Source organism: Thamnophis elegans, chromosome 6 (genome assembly GCF_009769535.1).
Source record: "Thamnophis elegans isolate rThaEle1 chromosome 6, rThaEle1.pri, whole genome shotgun sequence".
NCBI lineage: Eukaryota > Metazoa > Chordata > Lepidosauria > Squamata > Colubridae > Thamnophis > Thamnophis elegans.
This window is the reverse complement of record NC_045546.1, coordinates 23931904-23950985: the sequence shown is the minus strand read 5'-3', so window position 1 is coordinate 23950985 and position 19082 is coordinate 23931904. Positions and strand designations below refer to the sequence as shown.

Below are 19082 nucleotides of genomic sequence, written 5' to 3'. Positions count from 1 at the left end.
TGGGTGGGAAGAAAGATGAGCGTTGATGAGAGGACAAATGTGAAGGGAATGCAGAACAAAGCATTATTTATGTTGTGTTGAAGTTACAAAATGAAAAGATGAATGCCATTGCCATTTCTTAAAATGAAGCAAATCAGAATTAACCCCACTGTCATGACAGAAAAATAAAGTCTTGATCCATTGAGATGATAAACTCAGAAGACAAACCTGCTACAATAAACAGCTTATCTAAAATTCCAGATTGTTGTTCTCAAATCCAAACACAATATTTGAAAAGAGAGAATAAGAACAGTGAGGTGTTGAAAACAAATAGATTAGTCTGTAATGTATTTAAACATTCACAGTTTAGTCTAGAAAAAGAGAAACATACCCATATGTCTAGTTAATTTTATAGATTGCTTGGTAATTGCAAACAGAAAATCTAAAGTAAGCAGGTATTCTTTTTATGGAAAAAAGAAATCGCTACTACGTACTGTACTTGTTTAAAAGCAATTTCTAGAAGAATCAAACATTAATTCATGATCTTTATCAACAGAAAAGACATGCCTGTTGTAATTCACCTTCTGAGTGTAGTTTTCAGTCTGGCAAAGCAAAATTGACCCATATCTGATAAGAATACTGCTTTCTCTTTCAGAAGAAGGAAGAAGGCCCAACAGGAAGTTCAAAAAGTTACAGGTGCAAGTAGCAAGATTGCTGGGGAGAGTAACTATAGAACGCTGGGATTCTGATTTTTAAGGGAAACTAAATGCAAGAACACACATTTCTAGAGTTAAAACATGTGGATTTTAATTAATGCAGAGGAAGGTTAAATAAGATCCCATGTCAGGAAAACTATTGAGATAATGTGTTCAAAATGAATTGGAATTCCTAAAGAAGAGGCAATTAAAATCATAATTGCAAACAATTTCTATGAGGAGAAAAAATGGGAGCAACAGAAGAAGCTGTTATGGCTACCCAAAAACTTACCGTCATTCTGAAAGCAAAAGATATAGAGGAAATTGAATGAGGACGAGGTCACAAAGACAGCTAGGCAGCCCAGAAATATAAGCATGACATTAAATGAAATCTCAGAATAAGCTAATTAATGAAGGATGCAAAGAAAATAAAAGGGGTTTCTTTTAATGTGTTCAAATTAAAAGGGAAGAACTAGTATATTAGTTGCTCAGTAAAGATGGCAACATGCTAACAAGGAATAAAGAGAATACAGAGCTGTTCAATTCCTCTTTGGTTTTCTCTAACAATAAAAAAATATGTGACTCGCCAGGTAATTGTGAAAAGGGGGAAGGCTGAACACTGTAATAGAAACATGGTCAGGGTATACTTCTTTACTTTTAATTAAGTGAAATATCAGGCCAGCCAAAGGAGGTGCATCCTAGGGTGCTGAACTAAGTAGTTGATAGTCTGACCAAAACATTATTTCTGAAGTATTTTGGAGCACTGGTGAAATGCCAGATGACTGGAGGAGAATAACTGTTGAGAAAGATTAGTAAAAGGAGAAGTATTCTTTTCAATACAACTGGTCCTCAACTTACAACAGTTCATTTAGTGACCATTCAGAGTTACAATAGCACTGAAAAAAGTGACTTATGACCACTTAAGACCTCCATAGCAGCCCCAGGATCATGTGGTCAAAATTCAGATGCTTAGCAACTGGTTCATACTTATGACTGCTGTTGCGTCCCAAGGTCATGGGAACCCCTTTTTTAACCTTTTGATAAGCAAAATCAATGGGGAAGCCAGATTCACTTAACAACCATGGTACTAACTTATCAACTGCAGTGATTCACTTAACAACAGTGGAAATAAATGTCATAAAATGGGGCAAAACTCATTAACAAATGTCTCCACTTAATAACATAAATTTTGGGCTCAATTGTGGTTGTAAGTCAAGGACTACCGGTTAGGTAAGCTCCCCGTTGTGAGAGCAAGTGCGTTCAGAGAAGCATTGTGAGAGTTGTGTTGGAGAACACACAAACCAGCATACAGAGACACTGCAGTTTAAATAGGCTTTTACTTTCGTGGAAGTAGAGGTATCAGAGTCCATCATACTGTCCAAGTCATACACGGATAAGACAGTCAGTCATCAATGTCTTTCAGTTAAGGGATAATCCAAATAACATAGTCCAGTATTGTATAATCAGTTCAGTACTCAAAGTTTGCTAGCAGTTGCAAAACTTACAATAGCTCACGGCACTTTCTAACAGCCAGTTTCCAAAACACTCAGATCAGATCAGCCTAGCATCTAATGAAACAGAGAGCTAACAGTCATTCTGGCTCCTTCTTATGGCCGATTGAAGAAACAGCAACCAATCACATTTTACAGTATGATTTAAAGAAACAGGTACAGCATTAGTATATGATTTATATATTGCCAACCCAACCGTTAGATTATATTCCTAACAAACCCCCTTTTTAACCTTTTGATAAGCAAAATCAACGGGGAAGCCAGATTCACTTAACAACCATGGTACTAACTTATCAACTGCAGTGATTCACTTAACAACAGTGAAAATAAATGTCATAAAATAGGGCAAAACTCACTTAACAAATGTCTCCACTTAACAACATAAATTTTGGGCTCAGTTGTGGTTGTAAGTCAAGGACTACCTGTACTCAAAAAGATGCCCACATAGAAAAATGGTCTATGCTGATATTGATGTATCCTGCATGGTTTATCGTGTTCAACCACTCTAAATGTACTACATATATGAATATCCAGAGCACTGCAATTTCCCACAACTTTTCCGTTCTGGATTTCTAGGATTCCTATCCCCATAACTGACATTCTTCAGCTATGTGGTGACTGTATCTCTCTACTACCTGGTAATTCTGGGTGTTGGGTCATATATATATATATATATATATATATATATATATATATATATATATATATATATATATATATATATATATATATATATATATATATATAGTGTGTGTGTGTGTGTGTTTGTGTTTGTGTGTGTGTGTGTGTGTGTGTTTTATTTGTGCTGATAAATAAATAAAGGGAGGCAAATAAAACACAAATATAACAAAGGCAACAGTAAAAATATTGGGTTTCTGTCGTGATGGACTCTTGTGACGAGCCGATTGACAGATGATGGAAGCAATTAGCTTCCTCCCATAATTGGGGCTTACCAGGGGTTGTGATATATGTGTGTGTGTGTGTGTGTGTGTGTGTGTGTGTGTGTGTTTTATTTGTGCTGATAAATAAATAAAGGGAGACTAGTATAGATCTATTTCAAGCTATTTAGCTCTCATCAGCTAGCCACACCCTTACTGGGATTTGAACCTGTGCTGTATTGCATCTTAGGCAAACGTCTTAGCCATCAAGCCACAGGTCTCCTCCTTATCAGCTGAAGCCAGGGAAGAAGGTATATATTAGTGTCACAACCCCTGGTAAGCCCCAATTATGTGTGTGTATGTATGTATACACACACACACACACACACACACATATATATGAAAAAAGCACTAAATAGAAAAATATTAAATTAGGTCTAGGCATTCATTAATTCATTCAATTTATGCCCCAAATTCTACTCATACTCAAGGTGTTTAAAGAAATGTATAAATTATATGGTGGCCTAGTGGTGAGGTTGCTTGTCTTCCATTCAAAGTTGAGAGTTCAGTCCTAGATAGTGGCAGATGTTTCTCTCCTAGGGTGCAAAGAAAAAATATCGGCTGTAAGGTAGAGCATCCAGCCAATAAACACTCATCTCTATCAAGTCACCCCAATTCTACCCCAAATTAAGGGATTGTTGTTGTTATTAGTTGCAAAGTCATGTCCAACCCATCATGACACACACACACACAGACAACCTTCCTTCAGGCCTTCCTGTCTTCCACCATCCTCTGGAGTCCATTTAAGCTCACACTGATTGCTTCAGTGACTCCATCCAGCCACCTCATTCTCTGTTGTCCCCTTCTTCTTTTGCCCTCAGTCTTTCCCAGCATTAGATTATAGGATCATAAAAAGGGATTATATATAAAATGTTAATATAGAATTCTCATGTCTATTTGATTGTTTGTAACCTTCAATTGAGCGAAATTGGAAAGGCAACAATTATTGAGCCAAGGTAACTCAAAGAGGGCTAATCTAGAGGATGCCAGGATCCATGACTCATTTGGGAATGAAATTTGGCAAAGTTGTGGTTGCTTCACTGCCACCATTTCTTTCGATTATACTTTTCAGAAGCCCATAGGTTGTGTGGTCCAAGGAAAGAAGGGAAGATCGTTTTTCTACCCTCTTTCCCACCTCTGCAATGTCACAAAGTATGTACAAAAGGAGCAGAGCTTTCATTTTTATGATGTGGCACTCATTTCATTATATGCCCCTTTGAACCCTTTATGGCACCGGTTCAAACTCGCGGTGTCACATTGCCGTCATGAGACGTTTCACAATGTTTCCTCCATTCACAGATTTGGGGTGGGCATGGCCTGCATGTGATGCATTTGGCCCGCGACCCGTCAGTTTGACACCCCTGCTATATGGAGATCTCACAGAAAGTATGAAAGTGTGTCTTGGCTCACACTTAGTTGTATCAGTTTAGTGAAAGTTGTAAACAACTTTTACTTAGTTTGTCACTTGTAGCAGTTCTCATTTGGAAGAGTTTTCTCACATGGTGTGCATTTTGTGACAGAGCTATACTATTGGCACATAGAGGTGAACAATATTGATCAAATCAATCATATTTACCGTATATAGCTCTGCCCATCTCATAAAATATGATTCTAAGTGGCAATCAGTGGTGGGATTCAGCCAGCTCGCACCTATTCGGAAGAACCGATTAATTTTCTAAGCAGTTTGGAGAACCGGTTGTTGGAAGAAATCTGATTTTGTTTTTTTCCACTTTACAGGGCTAATCCTGTAAAGAAGGCAGGAAGGAACCGTTCTTGTGTTGCTTCTATCCTAATCTTTATTGCCCTGCTTACAGAAGCTGCCTCTCTGGTTAACCCTTATTACATTGTAATAGCTAAGCAGAAGCACCCATCGACCTGAGTGACATTGAGTTGGCCACACCCACATGGTCACTTGCCCACCAAGCCCCATCTACCCAGCTGGTCATTAGGGCAGAAAACCGGTTGTTAAATTATTTGAATCCCAACACTGGTGGCAATATATTGTAAATTGAAGAAACATACATATAAGGCTGCAAACCTAAAACACAGGGCATCTTGCTTTCATTGAAGAAAACATGTGCAGGCTAATAATAAAAGAGAATCCAACTCAGGTGTTTGCTGTTGGCAGTGTTTTTCAAGCTTGGCAACATTATGTGGACTTCAACTCCCAGAATTCATCAGCCAGCATGCTGTGTTTCTGCAGACAATATTTTTCTTTTAAGTTTGAATCAACCTAGCCCCTAATTAAACTTTAAAAATAAATTATACTGGCTGCTATTATTAAAAGCTCTACTAGATTTCATAGGAAGTTAAAGAGTGTAATTAAAAAACTAAAACAAACCCAGAAAGATAATTCTCTAGGAACTGCCTGCTGATTTTAAAGCAACCAGATAATGTTTCCCTTTTGTTTATTTTTATGTGCATGTGTTAGCTTATACAATTAAAGCTATATATGCAGTTACAAAACACCTACTTTATTATTTATATCTTAAACAGTTATGATTTATATCTTAAACAGTAATCTACCACTATACATATGACATTAACACTTTTTTTTTTACAAACTAATGTATATTTATGTGGCTTTTCTTTATATATCATTATAGAATTTCTCTGTTCTTCATTTTTGTCCTTTCTTTTTTAAAAAAAAGAGCATTCAAAAAAGCGAAAAAGGGCATATTCATTATTTCATATAGTAACATCATTCATCTTTGGGAAGTCTTTGTTATTTGTGCCTGGTATCTATCGTAATAAATGTAAAAAGAATGAAAACTCTAGTGTTCCTATTTCCCGGAGAACACTAAACAATTGTTCTGCTACATGTAGGCTAAACAGTTGGAAAGAATCTTTCTCTGACAACAGAAAATGGAAACCATGTATCATATGATCCCTTGGGCCAATTAAACAACAGGATTGTCTTCATTTAGGAAGTGCTTATGGGAAATATGTGAAATCAGCTCTAGTTATAGATAGGCAATTACCGGTAGACATCTACAGGCATATCTTGTTTTATTGGGCTTCCCTTAATTGTGCTTCACAAATATTACACTATTTCACAAGACCCTCCACCAGCAAAAAGAATATGACTCGCTGAAGGTACAGATGATTAGCATTTTTAATAATAAAATATTTTTAATTAAGGCCTGCCCTTTTTTTTTTTTTTAGATTTCAACATCTATTTCTTCAGGGTTAAGGTTTCTTCAGCCATGTCATGTTGGGTACATATACAGTATTTCACAACCAAGGCAGGAGCATGCAACTCACAGAGGCTGTCAAACGATTGAAGGGCATTCTTGTCAAAAACTAGAATGAGACTGAATGCTTGGATCTGGTCGATCGGCAGTCTTAACAGCTCCAAAGTTTTAAATGCCCTCAAAGGTCCTTTCCCAAAAGCAAACAAAAGAAGATAAGCTATCTATATTTGCATGGCTATTTACTCTCACCACACATTTCAGGCAACTATTTGGGATTCGATTATTCAGTCAACTTTCTCCTAGGGCGGATTCGGTTGGGTAATCACGAATCTCTCGCTTTTATGACCTTCTGCCCAGAAAGTTTGGGAATCCTCTTCTTTGAACTGACACTGAGTTCGGGTATCAATCCCGACTGTTTTGATTTTTCCGGTTGCCTGAAACGGTTATCGCCTCGGTTTGTAGCTCCTTGATCCTGGAGCGTTAATGAAATGTTTCTTTTTCTCCTGCTTGGGGGCGGGGGGGGGTTGGACTAGATGACCTCCTACAAGGTCTCTTTCAACTCTGTTAATCTAACTCTCGTCTTTGGTCTGTTTGTTTGATTTGCACGTATGTGTCAGATTCCTGGAATGGAGAGAAACCAAATGTGTTTGGTCCTATGACTGAAACCAGTCAAACCGAATCTTCCCCCCCTCCCCCAAAAACACATAATACACTTTTGACTCTAGCAGGGAATTTCCAAGCCTTTAAGTTCGAAGGCGGAGTTGCCACAACGGCAAACAGCGGCCAGAGCCAAAGTTGCAGCGCGATGAAAAGGCGGCCGCGGTTTCTTAACACTTCCGAAGCTTCAGAACTACACTTCCTAGGATGCCCCGCGCGCGCGGCGTCGGCCGCTCACGTCCATAATGAGTAGGCGGGGCCGCACTTGACGCGGTCACCGAATAGCGATCCGGAGGCGGAGCCTAAGCCGAGTGGAGGGGGGGGGGATAGGGGCGTCGGGTCCGTCTTTCCCCTGCTGTGTCCCCTTTTCTCCGCTCGGCGTAGACGCCATGTTGGCTGGAAGGGAAGATGACAAGAGGCGGCTGCGGGAGTAGCGGCGGCAGGCGGTGAAGGATACCGAGGAGCGGAAAGCGCGCCGGAGAAAGCCGTACCCCGGGCCCTTCTTTCGTTCAACGGGCTCCCTGGCTGGCTAGAGGAGAAGGAGCCGCTCCTCCACCTCGGTTGTGGGGGGCTTCCGTTAACCGTCTTGCTGCTGAGGGAGACCCCGCAGGGGGAGGAAGAAGAGGCGGAGAAGGAACTGTGGAGAAACGAACCGGCGGGGGCGATGAAAGCCGAAACTTGAGGCGGAGGGGGCGGCGAGGGCTGCTGCTGCTGCGAGAGGCAACTGCAGTTTAAATCCCCCCTTGAGCTGCTGCTGCTGCTGCTGCAGTTTGAGGGGGGAGGGTAACATTTCTTTGTCCCTTCCCTCCCTCCCGTCTTCCCCGGCTTATTTTTTAATACGTATATCTTTAACCCAGCCTTGTAAATGCTGTAAGGAAGCACGCCTTTCCAAGGAAGAGAAGTGCCCCCCCCAGCCCACTTTCACTTGCTGAGGATCGGACGAGAGCAGCCCCCCCCCTTCCGCCCGCCCCCCAAAGAACTTTGGCCTCGGGGAAAGAAGGACGGTCGCTGCTTTATTTACTTCGTTGAGTGCCTGTCGCTTATTATTTTTTCCCCCTCTCTCCTTTTTAATGAGAAGGTGACTCGGGTACAGAACTATCCTCTGAATCATCCTCGTCATTCATTATTGGTCTAGGCTGGAGAGGAAGAGCAAGAGAGGAAGAAAAAGCGCTCCTACACAATTCATGTTGTTGTTGTGTGTTTTTGCCTGGTCTATCTGGCACAACTGGTGTTCGGGCTTCTGTTGACAGGAATCCGTTGCTGTCTCTGGTTTCCCGGTGGGTTCCTCTCCGATCCAGCCTTTTTTTTTTTGAAAAAAAAAATACCAATTGGATTCTTTTGTCAGTTTCCTTGCTGCGGGGTCAGGTGCTTTTATTGAAGGAAGCAAACGCACACAACTTACCAGGAACAAACCAAAGATTGGTTAGCTGGAAGATCTTTTTACTGTACCTGTGTTGTTTTGGCTGGCTTTTTACCTTATTTGTTTCTTGAAACCGACAGCGTAGTTATCAAGATGTCTAGCAGTGTTCCATCTGATATGGTAAGTTTGGATTTGACTTTTAATTCCAGAAATGCAAAGAACTGATTTTCAGAAAATTGGTTTGTGTTGCAGCAAGAAGTGTTTTTGTATATCAAAGGCCAGATTATTATAATATAAGCTTTTGTGGGTAGAATCCAGAAATGCAAAGAACTGATTTTCAGAAAATTGGTTTGTGTTGCAGCAAGAAGTGTTTTTGTATATCAAAGGCCAGATTATTATAATATAAGCTTTTGTGGGTAGAATCCACTTAGTATTTATTAAGTTCATTCACAGCCTTTTCTCCAGGAGTTCAAGATTGCTTACACAGGGGTTTCCCTTCATTTCATTTTCATTTATTTTTACAACAAATCAATGATCCTGTGATCCAGGATGAGTTGTGAATGAGTAATTGGCCCAAAGTTACCCAATTTCCTTTGATGGGGGTGAACTTGAATCTGGATCTGCCCAGTTCTGTACCGTACTACACTGGTTCTTCCTAACAGATCTGAAAGGAAGAAGCATCCTACTTTCAGTATAGTAGAATTAATCATCTACCTTCTTTTACTATTTAACTTTTTATAAATATTTGAGATTTAACTTGAGCACAAGTATAAATGAAACAAAATTATATTTTCATTGGGCTTATTTTATTTGAATTAATCAACATTTTGGTACCTTTTTTCCTGTTATAATTTTATTATTTGAATCTAATTACAGTATTTAATAACCTCAAAAGGCTATAATTTAATACAGTGTATTGGTTGCAACAAAACATTCTAGAAACTCTTCTCTTTCGAGCCATGTCCTTCTGAGGTAATATTAGATATTATGCTAATAAAGTGCTGAATTAGTGATCAGAATATATTCTGGACAAAAGGAAGCAAAATTATATACTTTAGAGAGTACCACCTACAGGTATTCTTATGAATAAACATGTTTGAATCTGAATTATTTCTAAACTTTGATACATTATTAACTTGATTCCTTTTTGGCATTAAAGAAATATTTTTGGTTTCATATGCAAAGCATACAGTAATGATTTTTTTTTACTACTTATGTGATTCTGTTAAAAAAATAGTAATTGCTTTGGGCCATTAGTATTCTGTATGTGCTATGTATATGCATACAAACCTCAGCTTTTAAAACTTCAGTTCAGGCTTGGTAGGAGGTTGTTTTTGGCTTTCCAGAGAAGGAAAACAGTAATTTGTGACCAAGTCACTACTATAATAAAGGTTGTACCACAGCTTCAAACTTTTGCTTAAAGTAGCTGAGCAAAGTATTCGAGAAAAAGGACAGAAAATCATGTTGATTTCAACTTTGAACTGTTTTTTATTTGATTTTCTTTGCAACACTGTGGCACCTTGTCTTTCATTATAATATACATTTTTTCTAACAATGCTTCTTGAAATTGTGTGATGGATTTGAAAAATACCCCCTATATGAAGATAATAATAAATATACAGCAGTTAATGTTATCCATCTGGTATTTTTGACATTGTATTTTGCTGGAATTTAATTCTGAATGGATGTCAATTATTGCATGAGAAGCACTATTTAGTAGGCTGGATAATTAAATCATATCCTTCTATATAATGTCTTAGGAGTGTGCATAGATTGTAAAACGTGTTTTGTTTTACACTTAAAGCACAGCCCTCATATTCTGGGTATTTTGATGAACCATTATGGATGGATTGGTTGCTGTTGGCAGAAACAACTTTGAATGTTTTTGTTTTGTGCTGCAGCTGAAACCTGTCCTACAACAATCTCAGAGTGATTTTTGTAGGGTGGATAGGGCAAAGCTGGTGTCCACTTCTTCCTTTCTCTCCTCCTTCGGAAACAAGGATACCTTGTGCCTCTCTTATTTTCTCCAGATGGCCTATACTACACCCACTTCCAAATGGTCTCAGTTCCCATAGGCCAGACTGCTCACTTTTATCCTTTCTGGTATCTTTTCCTCTCCTGCCCTCTCTCAGTTGCCATCACTAAATAAAATCTTCAGCTTTGGCATTTTCCTCCACATTTCTTCCACTGAAACTCTTCAGTCTGGAACAAATAGCACTTTACTCTGTATCTGGAACAAAACGACCCTGCTTCATTCCATATCCAGACCAAAAACACATGTTTCATATTGGGTATAAGCCAGCCAAAATCATCTGTTCTGTACATGAAATTGTACATGTTTTTCCACGTTCCTAAGTGTTATAATTGAAATGTAGAACTTAAACTGTTTCACTTTTAATGAACCTTCATTAAAATATATTAGAAATTTATTCTGCTTCATTGTCTTTTGCTCTGTTATATCTGAGCATCCAGGATGGGCTTTATATAAAATGACCATATATATTTGCAACTATGTAGCAGTTCACATAACTGGTTCTTAAAATTACCAGAATAAAGCTATGGAATGATTAGGAATTGTCCAGACATGATTTGAAATTAATATTCCTTGTCCATTGTATTTTATTTTTAAAAACCTTAATAGAAGTTTTTACTGAAACAATTGGTTCTTAAGCAAATTGCTTCCAAGAATTGAATAGTTTCTGTATTTCAATCTGTGGCACTTCTACTCAAAAACATATATATTCAAAAACGTATATTCTTATATTAAAAAAACTAGTTACATAAAATGTTACTTTTTTTTACATGGACAAAGTTTGCTTACAGAATACATTTTGCAAAACAGCAGTTGTACTTCTTTTGTTTGGTTTTCCAGTTCGTATATGAGACTTGAATATTAATCTTGTTAGGAGCATTGGAGCAAAGTGTGGTATGTTAATGCACACATATAAGAACTATGATATCATGGAAGTAGAAGCTATTGAAGAACTTAGAACCAGGGCAGTTAAGACCAGTAGCCCAACCCACTTTATAAGATTGTTGTTATGTGTGTGGTTTTTTAAAATAAACAGCAGCTGATTCTACCTACTCCTAATGTTATTTCATAATTAGAATAACATTTTGTCTTAACAAATGTCAATTAAATTCATAAGTAAAACATTTCCAGTCATTTAGTATTTAACAATGCCATTGTTATGTGCCATAACATAAATTGACACATAACACATACAGCATTTAAAATTACATTATTTTGTTATATTTATCTAAATTTCTTCAGATGTAGTGGATTTTTTTAAATTGAATGTTGTAATGATGTCTGGATGAAAACTGTGTCCAATGCATTCAAAGTACAATAAATAGGGATGGGGTGATTATAGATTTATGACAGCAATTGGGACCAGAGCTGTGTGGTAGTAAAATGTGACAGCATGTGCATTGCTTTCTGATGACAGTTCCGGCATTCCTGATTGCTATCATTATGCAAGGTCCTCACAACAACTTTGCTGCTTCTGATTTCCTGCCAGCTTTGCTGTTGGCTATGGGAAGCCAGCAGGGAAAGACTTAAATTATGATCGTGTGACATGCTTCACTCTAATGTTGTAATCATGAACCAAATATCCAGATCGTGAACATGCGGACACTATAATGGCCAGAATTCCAAGGAACCAGTTGTAAATATCATTTGTTCAATGCCATTGTAAGTTGCAGTGATTGCTGAACAATCATTAAATGTGGACCACCTATAAATATTTTTTTCTCCTATGAAACTACAGTAATTGATTTTTAACTAATATGTTTGAAATACCTTCATTATTTTGAAACTTTGATGTTTTCATGTGTCTGAAAACGCATGAATACTTCAACTGCATAATCTATTTCCTAAATATTTTAGTTAAAGGTATTAACAAAATTGTTCTCTATTTCCTGATTAATATAATCATGTTTTCTACACATTCCAGACATGCCAAACTTCTGTATAGCTGATGAAGGAAAATTGTTAAAGACTAAGGCCTAATATGTATGTTGGATTCTTTCTGTTTTGTGTTAAAAGACCTTCATTATGGTGCATATGTGCCATTTTCTTTGCCTAGGTATATTTCCAGACACTTAAATGATATAGTCAACATTCTATGAAAAATAATAGGGTTCTTAAGATTTAGAAATATATGGGACTGAACAACATGTTTTAATTTAGTTACGTATAAAATTGAGAAGATTAGTAATACAGTTCTCTCTGTTGATCCCATATTCTCTATAAAACTACTGCAACAGTATGCTACTTTTTCACATGAATTAATCTTCTGAGACTATTTAAGGAATATAAATATATTAAGTAATAAAAACTTAAGTAAAATCAAGTCTTTCTTAATTTGAGTTTCATTTTGAGTGACTAAATAGATATGTTCCATGCTATTTTCTTGGCAACTGCTATTGTGGCAGAGCAAACTGATATATGGGATATTGGTCTATTTGAGGCACCTCATCTCTAATTATACCTGTCCCTTTAGGTCTGACAAAAGAGGTATACTTGTCAGGAAATATCACCTAGTGGAGCCAAGATGAGACTCTTTTCTATCATGGCACTCTCCTTTGAAACATCATCTCCCCAGAGATTAGATTGAATCCGATGCTGCAGGCTTTTCATAAGATATGATTCTGTAGCTGTGTAGTGGAGTTTGTAGAGGGTTAATTGATTGCTATTGATTTCTTATATCTTGGCTGTTAATTCTGCTATATGTTTTTAATGTGTTTTCTACAATATTGCTTTCTGGACTTTTATATGATTTTTAATTGTTATCAAGCATGTATTTGAGATTGGTGGACCTATAAATTGAAATAATTAATTGGATTAGTTGAAGAGATGCTAAAGCAATTCAGTGCAATTAAATAATAGTTAAAATGTTAATATACTTAACTGTTTACTAATTCCAGGTGAAATTAATTTTAAAAGTATGATTTCACCATAAGCTTATATTCTGAATATATAGCTAAAGTGTAAGGAAATTTATTTGAAAGTTAAGAAACTATAAATTCAAACAAGAATTCAGTTTAATTTCACAACATGTTTTGTGATGACCAAAGATATGTTTGTTGCAGATTGGAAGCATCTGTTACACAGTGATATACCCAGAACATGTTATTAATATTTTTGACTCCTTTTAAGCCTTTAGTTGAAGCATCTATGTTACTGTGGATAATCTTGAGAAAAACAGCATGGCTGAATTTGATTAATTCCTTGATAAGAGATTCCTTGGACTTCATCCTACAGCTATAGGCTAGGTGAGAAGTTGAAAAAATAACTTTGAAGAAACAATAGCAACCAATTTTTGTAATCATAACAATATAATAGTAATATAAATAGTAATTTATTAAATGTATATGCAACCCAACTTCCAGAAATTCTGGTCTGTTTACAGTTGTTAAAACATTTAATAAACAGAGCAATACCGAAATAGCAATAGCAATAGCAGTTAGACTTATATACCGCTTCATAGGGTTTTCAGTCCTCTGTAAGCGGTTTACAGAGTCAGCATATTGCCCCCACAGTCTGGGTCCTCATTTTACCCACCTCGGAAGGATGGAAGGCTGAGTCAACCCTGAGCCGGTGAGATTTGAACCGCCGAACTGCAGCTAACAGTCAGCTGAAGTGGCTGCAGTACTGCACTCTAACCACTGCGCCACCTCGGCTCTTATAAAAGCATAAGACAAAGGAACAAAATGGTAGAGAGGTCAAAAAAGGAAGAAAGGGACATCAATCATCCTCTCAGAGGACTGAAAAAGTCTTTAAGGCCCTTTGAAATCCTAGTAGGATAGAAACTGTTCAAATTTCAGGAGTAGCTTCAATCCATAGGGCAGGAACTACTACAGATAAGGCCTAGGGGCCCAGTAGGTGGAATTGCTTAATCAATGGAACCTGGAGTATGCCAATTCTGCCTGATTGAACCAGTTAGGCAGATACTATGAAAGAGAAGTGGTCTCTCAAATAACTAGGACTTATGCCATGTAGAGGTTTAGAAATAGTGGCCAACACCTTGATTTTCACCCAGGCACAAACTGGCAATTAGTGCAGTTTGTGAAACAGAGATGTTACATGGGCATATTGAGGCATGCCCATCTTTGCCTACACATCTTCATTTTGGACCAGCTGAAGGTCAGGAAAGTCACAGGAGATGAATTTGATCTGTGAGAGTCTTTAGCACTTTATCTAGTATCACCTTTATGACACTACGTTCTGTCAACTGATATATGAATTTCTTGTTTATCAGTTTGAATAGTTGCCCCAATTAAAATATTCTTCTGAACATTTGGGCCACATTCATGCAAGACCTGAGTCTTAATTTTCCATTTCGGTCATAATTGCTAAAGTGTCAGATACATGTTTCTGTTCCTGTTTTTGTTGGTCAGCCCCTAAATGTACAAATATGCTACTGTCAAAATGTGATTAAGCCACTGTAGTTGCAGAACTGCTGCTGTTTCCTAAGCAGAACTACCATGATTAAGAAAATAATTGTCAATATAAGTAAATTAGAAGATTGGCTTTTTAAAAAGACAGTAATGCTTATGATACTGTATTTATTGTACGTAAAACTTAGTTTGAACAGTGCCAGTTGGTATTGGAAGAAGAATAAAATATCAACAGTGACATAATCAGATATTGCCTTGGGCTCTTTGAGAATTTGCGTCAGCTACAGGGAGTTTCTGTTAGCAGTGTGCTATTGAGAGATGTTCTGCTAATGATTTAGCAAATGATGTCAAATATACTGATGCATGAACATAATCTTTAAATAGACATGTTTGTGTTTTTTATTTTTTTGGGGGTTCACCAATGGGAAAAGTGTAACTATGTGTTCCATCTGTGCTATTTCCTTCCTGATGTGTTAATAATGAAGCTATTAAATACCATTGTGACTTCTAAACTCTATTGAATTCACATTGGAAAAGTTATTTCTGCAAGTAATTTCACTGAGACATACCTGTATAAAACAATTATCAGCAAGCAGTTCAGGATATCTTGTCTTTAAAACAAATTTGAGCCTATTGTGGTGGTGTTTGTATTTAAATTCTTCTAGGTTTTTGGTAGTAGCTATACTGAAGCTTCTAGCTTTGCAAAGGCATAGATAGCTATACCTAATCTTTAAATGTTGGGGTTAGTGGAAGACAAACTGAGCTCTGATTAAATCCAAGGAAGACAAAATTGCTGTTCATACTGATTTGATTTGATTTTACTTTAATTGTATGCCGCCCTTTTCCCTGGGGGGACTCAGGGCGGCTCACAATTCAAGGGAAGGGGAGAACAGACAAGTTACAAACATGAAGACCATACACCGTTAAAAAAAAGCACAACAGTCATACCATTCGAGTGGGGTTGAAGTCTTTAGCCCTAGGCTGGGTTCCCAGAAACATCAGTTTTGGTATTAGATCTAGGTCAAGAGTCCCCAACTCCCGAGCCATGGCCCACCACTGGGCTGTGACCTATTTGGAATTGGGCCATGCAATGGCTTGCATGCACGTGTGCGCAGCTTGACTTGTGCAAGTTGGAGCTGCACACACATGCTTGTTGGCCTGCCGCTAGTGCAAGTTGGGCTATGTATGTGTTCACATCAGCCCACTGCTCGCACAGCCCAGCTCCTCTCTCTCTCCCCAGCTAGGCTGCCAAGCCATAAAGGTTGGGGACTGCTGCTCTAGGGGATGCCATGCTCCCCAAAACAGCATGCCTGTGTTATTAGGGCTTCCTGGCATTGTGATTTCTATGTGAACAGCAAGTGGAAGCCATAACGGGATGGTGCGAGGATTGCTTAGGTTTGGTTGATATGTAGATATAGTTCTGTCTGAATCTGGAGCTCTTGGCAACAATGATTATACCTACATTACCACTTGGTTGATGTGCAGTGTGTTCTAGAATAGAATAGAATAATATTTGGAAGGGACCTTGGAGGTCTTCTAGTCCAACACCTTGCTCAGGCCAGAAACCCTATACCATTTCAGACAAATGGTTGTCCAATCTCTTCTTAAAAACTTCCAATGTTGGACCATACACAACTTCTGGAGGTAAGTTGTTCCACTGGTTAATTGTTCTAACTTTCAGAAAATGTCTTCTTAGTTCTAGGTTGCTTCTCTCCTTGATTATTTTCCATCCATTGCTTCTTGTCCTGCCCTCATGTGCTTTGGAGAATAACTTGACTCCCTCTTCTTTGTGGCAAGAACTTTTCTACATAGGGTTGTCTTTGAAGATGACCCAGAAACTAGAATTGGTACAGAGTAACCAGCGGACTACACCCTCTACAGTAGAATAATCCCAGTTTTAGGGTTGCTATTATCAGTCGGTTTCTGGGGACAGGTTACTGCTGGTTTTCTTTTATGAAGCTTTACTTGAAAATGAAATGAAAAAGCACCTTTGAGACTTTACTTGGCGGGGTGCAAGCCTACTTGGCATGGTATGAGACTACATTAGATCTGACTTGTTCAGAATGAATTTGTTCAACCTGTCTAGTCAACTGCAGACGACTTGCTCTAAGTTCCAACCCAGCAAAAAGTAAGGCACACTTAAGCCAGAGTACATTACTGTCTCAACATTCTGTTGCCTCCAAAAATATGCTTGGCCTCTTTACTCTTGGCATTCAAAGAAACACTTAAACATTCCTTTGTAAGTAGATCTTTGAGGCATGACACCTAGCTGATGGTGCTGAATGACAATCTTTTTCATGTATTATGTTAGTTGCTTGTTTATTGGTGGGGTAGGACATTTGCCATGGTAGAATTTTTTAAAGTTAATGTTTACACCATCCAATCCCTGTGATGTTGGCACTCTAAAAATTGTTACATAATATGGCACTTGTCGATGAATACAATATAATGCCTGCTGTGTTAGAACAAAACGAAGTGCCATAGTTTAGTACATTGTAGAACACTAACAAGAAAACAATGCTTGAAGGATTCTATGTATTTTATATGTAAACATGTGAGTATTGCCATTACAGAAGTGAAGTGTTGCTGCTGTTCAAAGTTATATTTTTTAAAGAAGTCTGGTGACTGCACATGTACCTTTGCAGCTCATGAGGAATGCAAGTAAAAAAAAATAAGGTCAAGGAGAGGGTAGGAAAAAATGTTGTAAAACAAGTTCTACTCTGTCTAAGAAGAGTTACATTGTTGTGAGACTGGTAGTAGTAGTTGACAGAAATCACAATCTTACTTCTTGTGTCACCACTCTCCCTCCCTCCCTCCCTCCCAATATATTAAGAGTAATTTGGGAGGAAAATAGAAAATGTAAGACATAATTTTAGCAGAATGAGTTGGGTGAATATTTCCATATTTTTGAGTAAATATTATAGTACTGTGTTAAAATACTAGCATAGTAGGACCATTATGTATTGATTTGATTTGTATGCCCATCTCATCTGAGTGACTCTGGCTGGTTCACAGTTAAAAACAACTAAATTAAATATAGAGACATAAATCCATTAATAAACCATATTGTAACAAAAATTAACCATAATCCGCAGCAAAGCCCAAAACTACATCACATTCAATATTTTCATAATACAATGTTCATAACAAAAACTCCCTTCTACCTCTAGAGGAAAGCTCAATGGCAAAGCCATGTCTTCAAGGGCTTTCCTAAAGGTCACCAGGGTCAGTCTAAGTTGATACTTTAATGGGCACACAGCAGAAAAAGTTATTTTCCTGGATCCTTTTAGATGACATTCTTTGGAGGGTGGGATCTTTAACATGATGTAAAGCTGGGTTTCATCCAGAGGTGATATTCAGCAAGTTCTGACCAGTTCTGGAGAAACGGTAGCCAAAATTTTGAGTAGTTCAGAGAACTGGTAAATACAACCTCTGACTGGCCTCACCCTCATCTATTCTCTGCCTCCCGAGTCCCAGCTGATTGGGAGCAAATAGGGATTTTGCAGTAACCTTCCCCTGGAGTGTGGTGGGAATGGAGATTTTACAGTATCCTTTCCCTGCCATACCAACCAAGCCATGCCCACCACGCCACTCCCACCAAGCCACACCCACAGAACTGGTAGTAATTTTTTTTGAATCCCACCACTGGTATCATCAGAGAATCATCCCATGGTGACTACTTTATGTTTTTGAAATAGTGTAAGCTATTTTAGTCAGTATAGAAGGAGTAGATATTAAAGAACTAATTAGATTGTTAAATTGCAATATTGAATTAAAATATTAAGTATGAAAATAATCAATGGCATTGTCTTTCTTGCACTTTGAGTTCTTGGCAGTATGTTACTGCTTGGAGACCTTTTAAAATTATTTTACAAAGGCTTGTCCTATTCCTTTTTTTACTTACCAGAAGTAGCCTATTTTTTCATAAAAGTACAATTTGGTAGCTATTTACTATAGATAGCGAAGCATTTTTTTTTGTTACTTAAATATTCAAATTAATGTGGCCCCAGAAATAAATATGGTTTTGGTAATCCAATAAGGTAGAAATTACTTTGGTCATGATGTGTAGTGAATTCAAGTTAGGTATCAGTTGAAAAGAACATTGTTCATTGAAAAGATTGATGTTTAATCCACAGTTGCTAAATATGGAATTCAATGTACCATTAAAACTCTCCTGTTTGTGTGTAACCTTTAAACTGAGTGAAAAGGTGTATTGTAGTATAAAATGTTTTGAACCAAGAGCTAAAATGCACAGAATGCATCCAAAATCAGGGACTAAGAGTCCTGTAGAATTGAAAATGGCAAATTTTATAAAACATTTTATCACATAAAAAATTATTACAAAG

At 37.6% G+C, this 19082-nt stretch overlaps 1 protein-coding gene across 1 annotated transcript in view; it reads left to right on the top strand.

Moving 5' to 3' along the window:
* Positions 1–7290: 7290 nt before the first annotated feature.
* The window catches only part of UBL3 (ubiquitin like 3), a 46461-nt gene continuing 34669 nt past the window's right edge, over positions 7291–19082 (top strand). Inside the window, exon 1 of the mRNA XM_032219566.1 lies at positions 7291–8514. Coding sequence (XP_032075457.1) covers positions 8488–8514 — 27 coding nt within the window. The 5' untranslated portion in view covers positions 7291–8487. The remainder of the gene's footprint in view (positions 8515–19082) is intronic.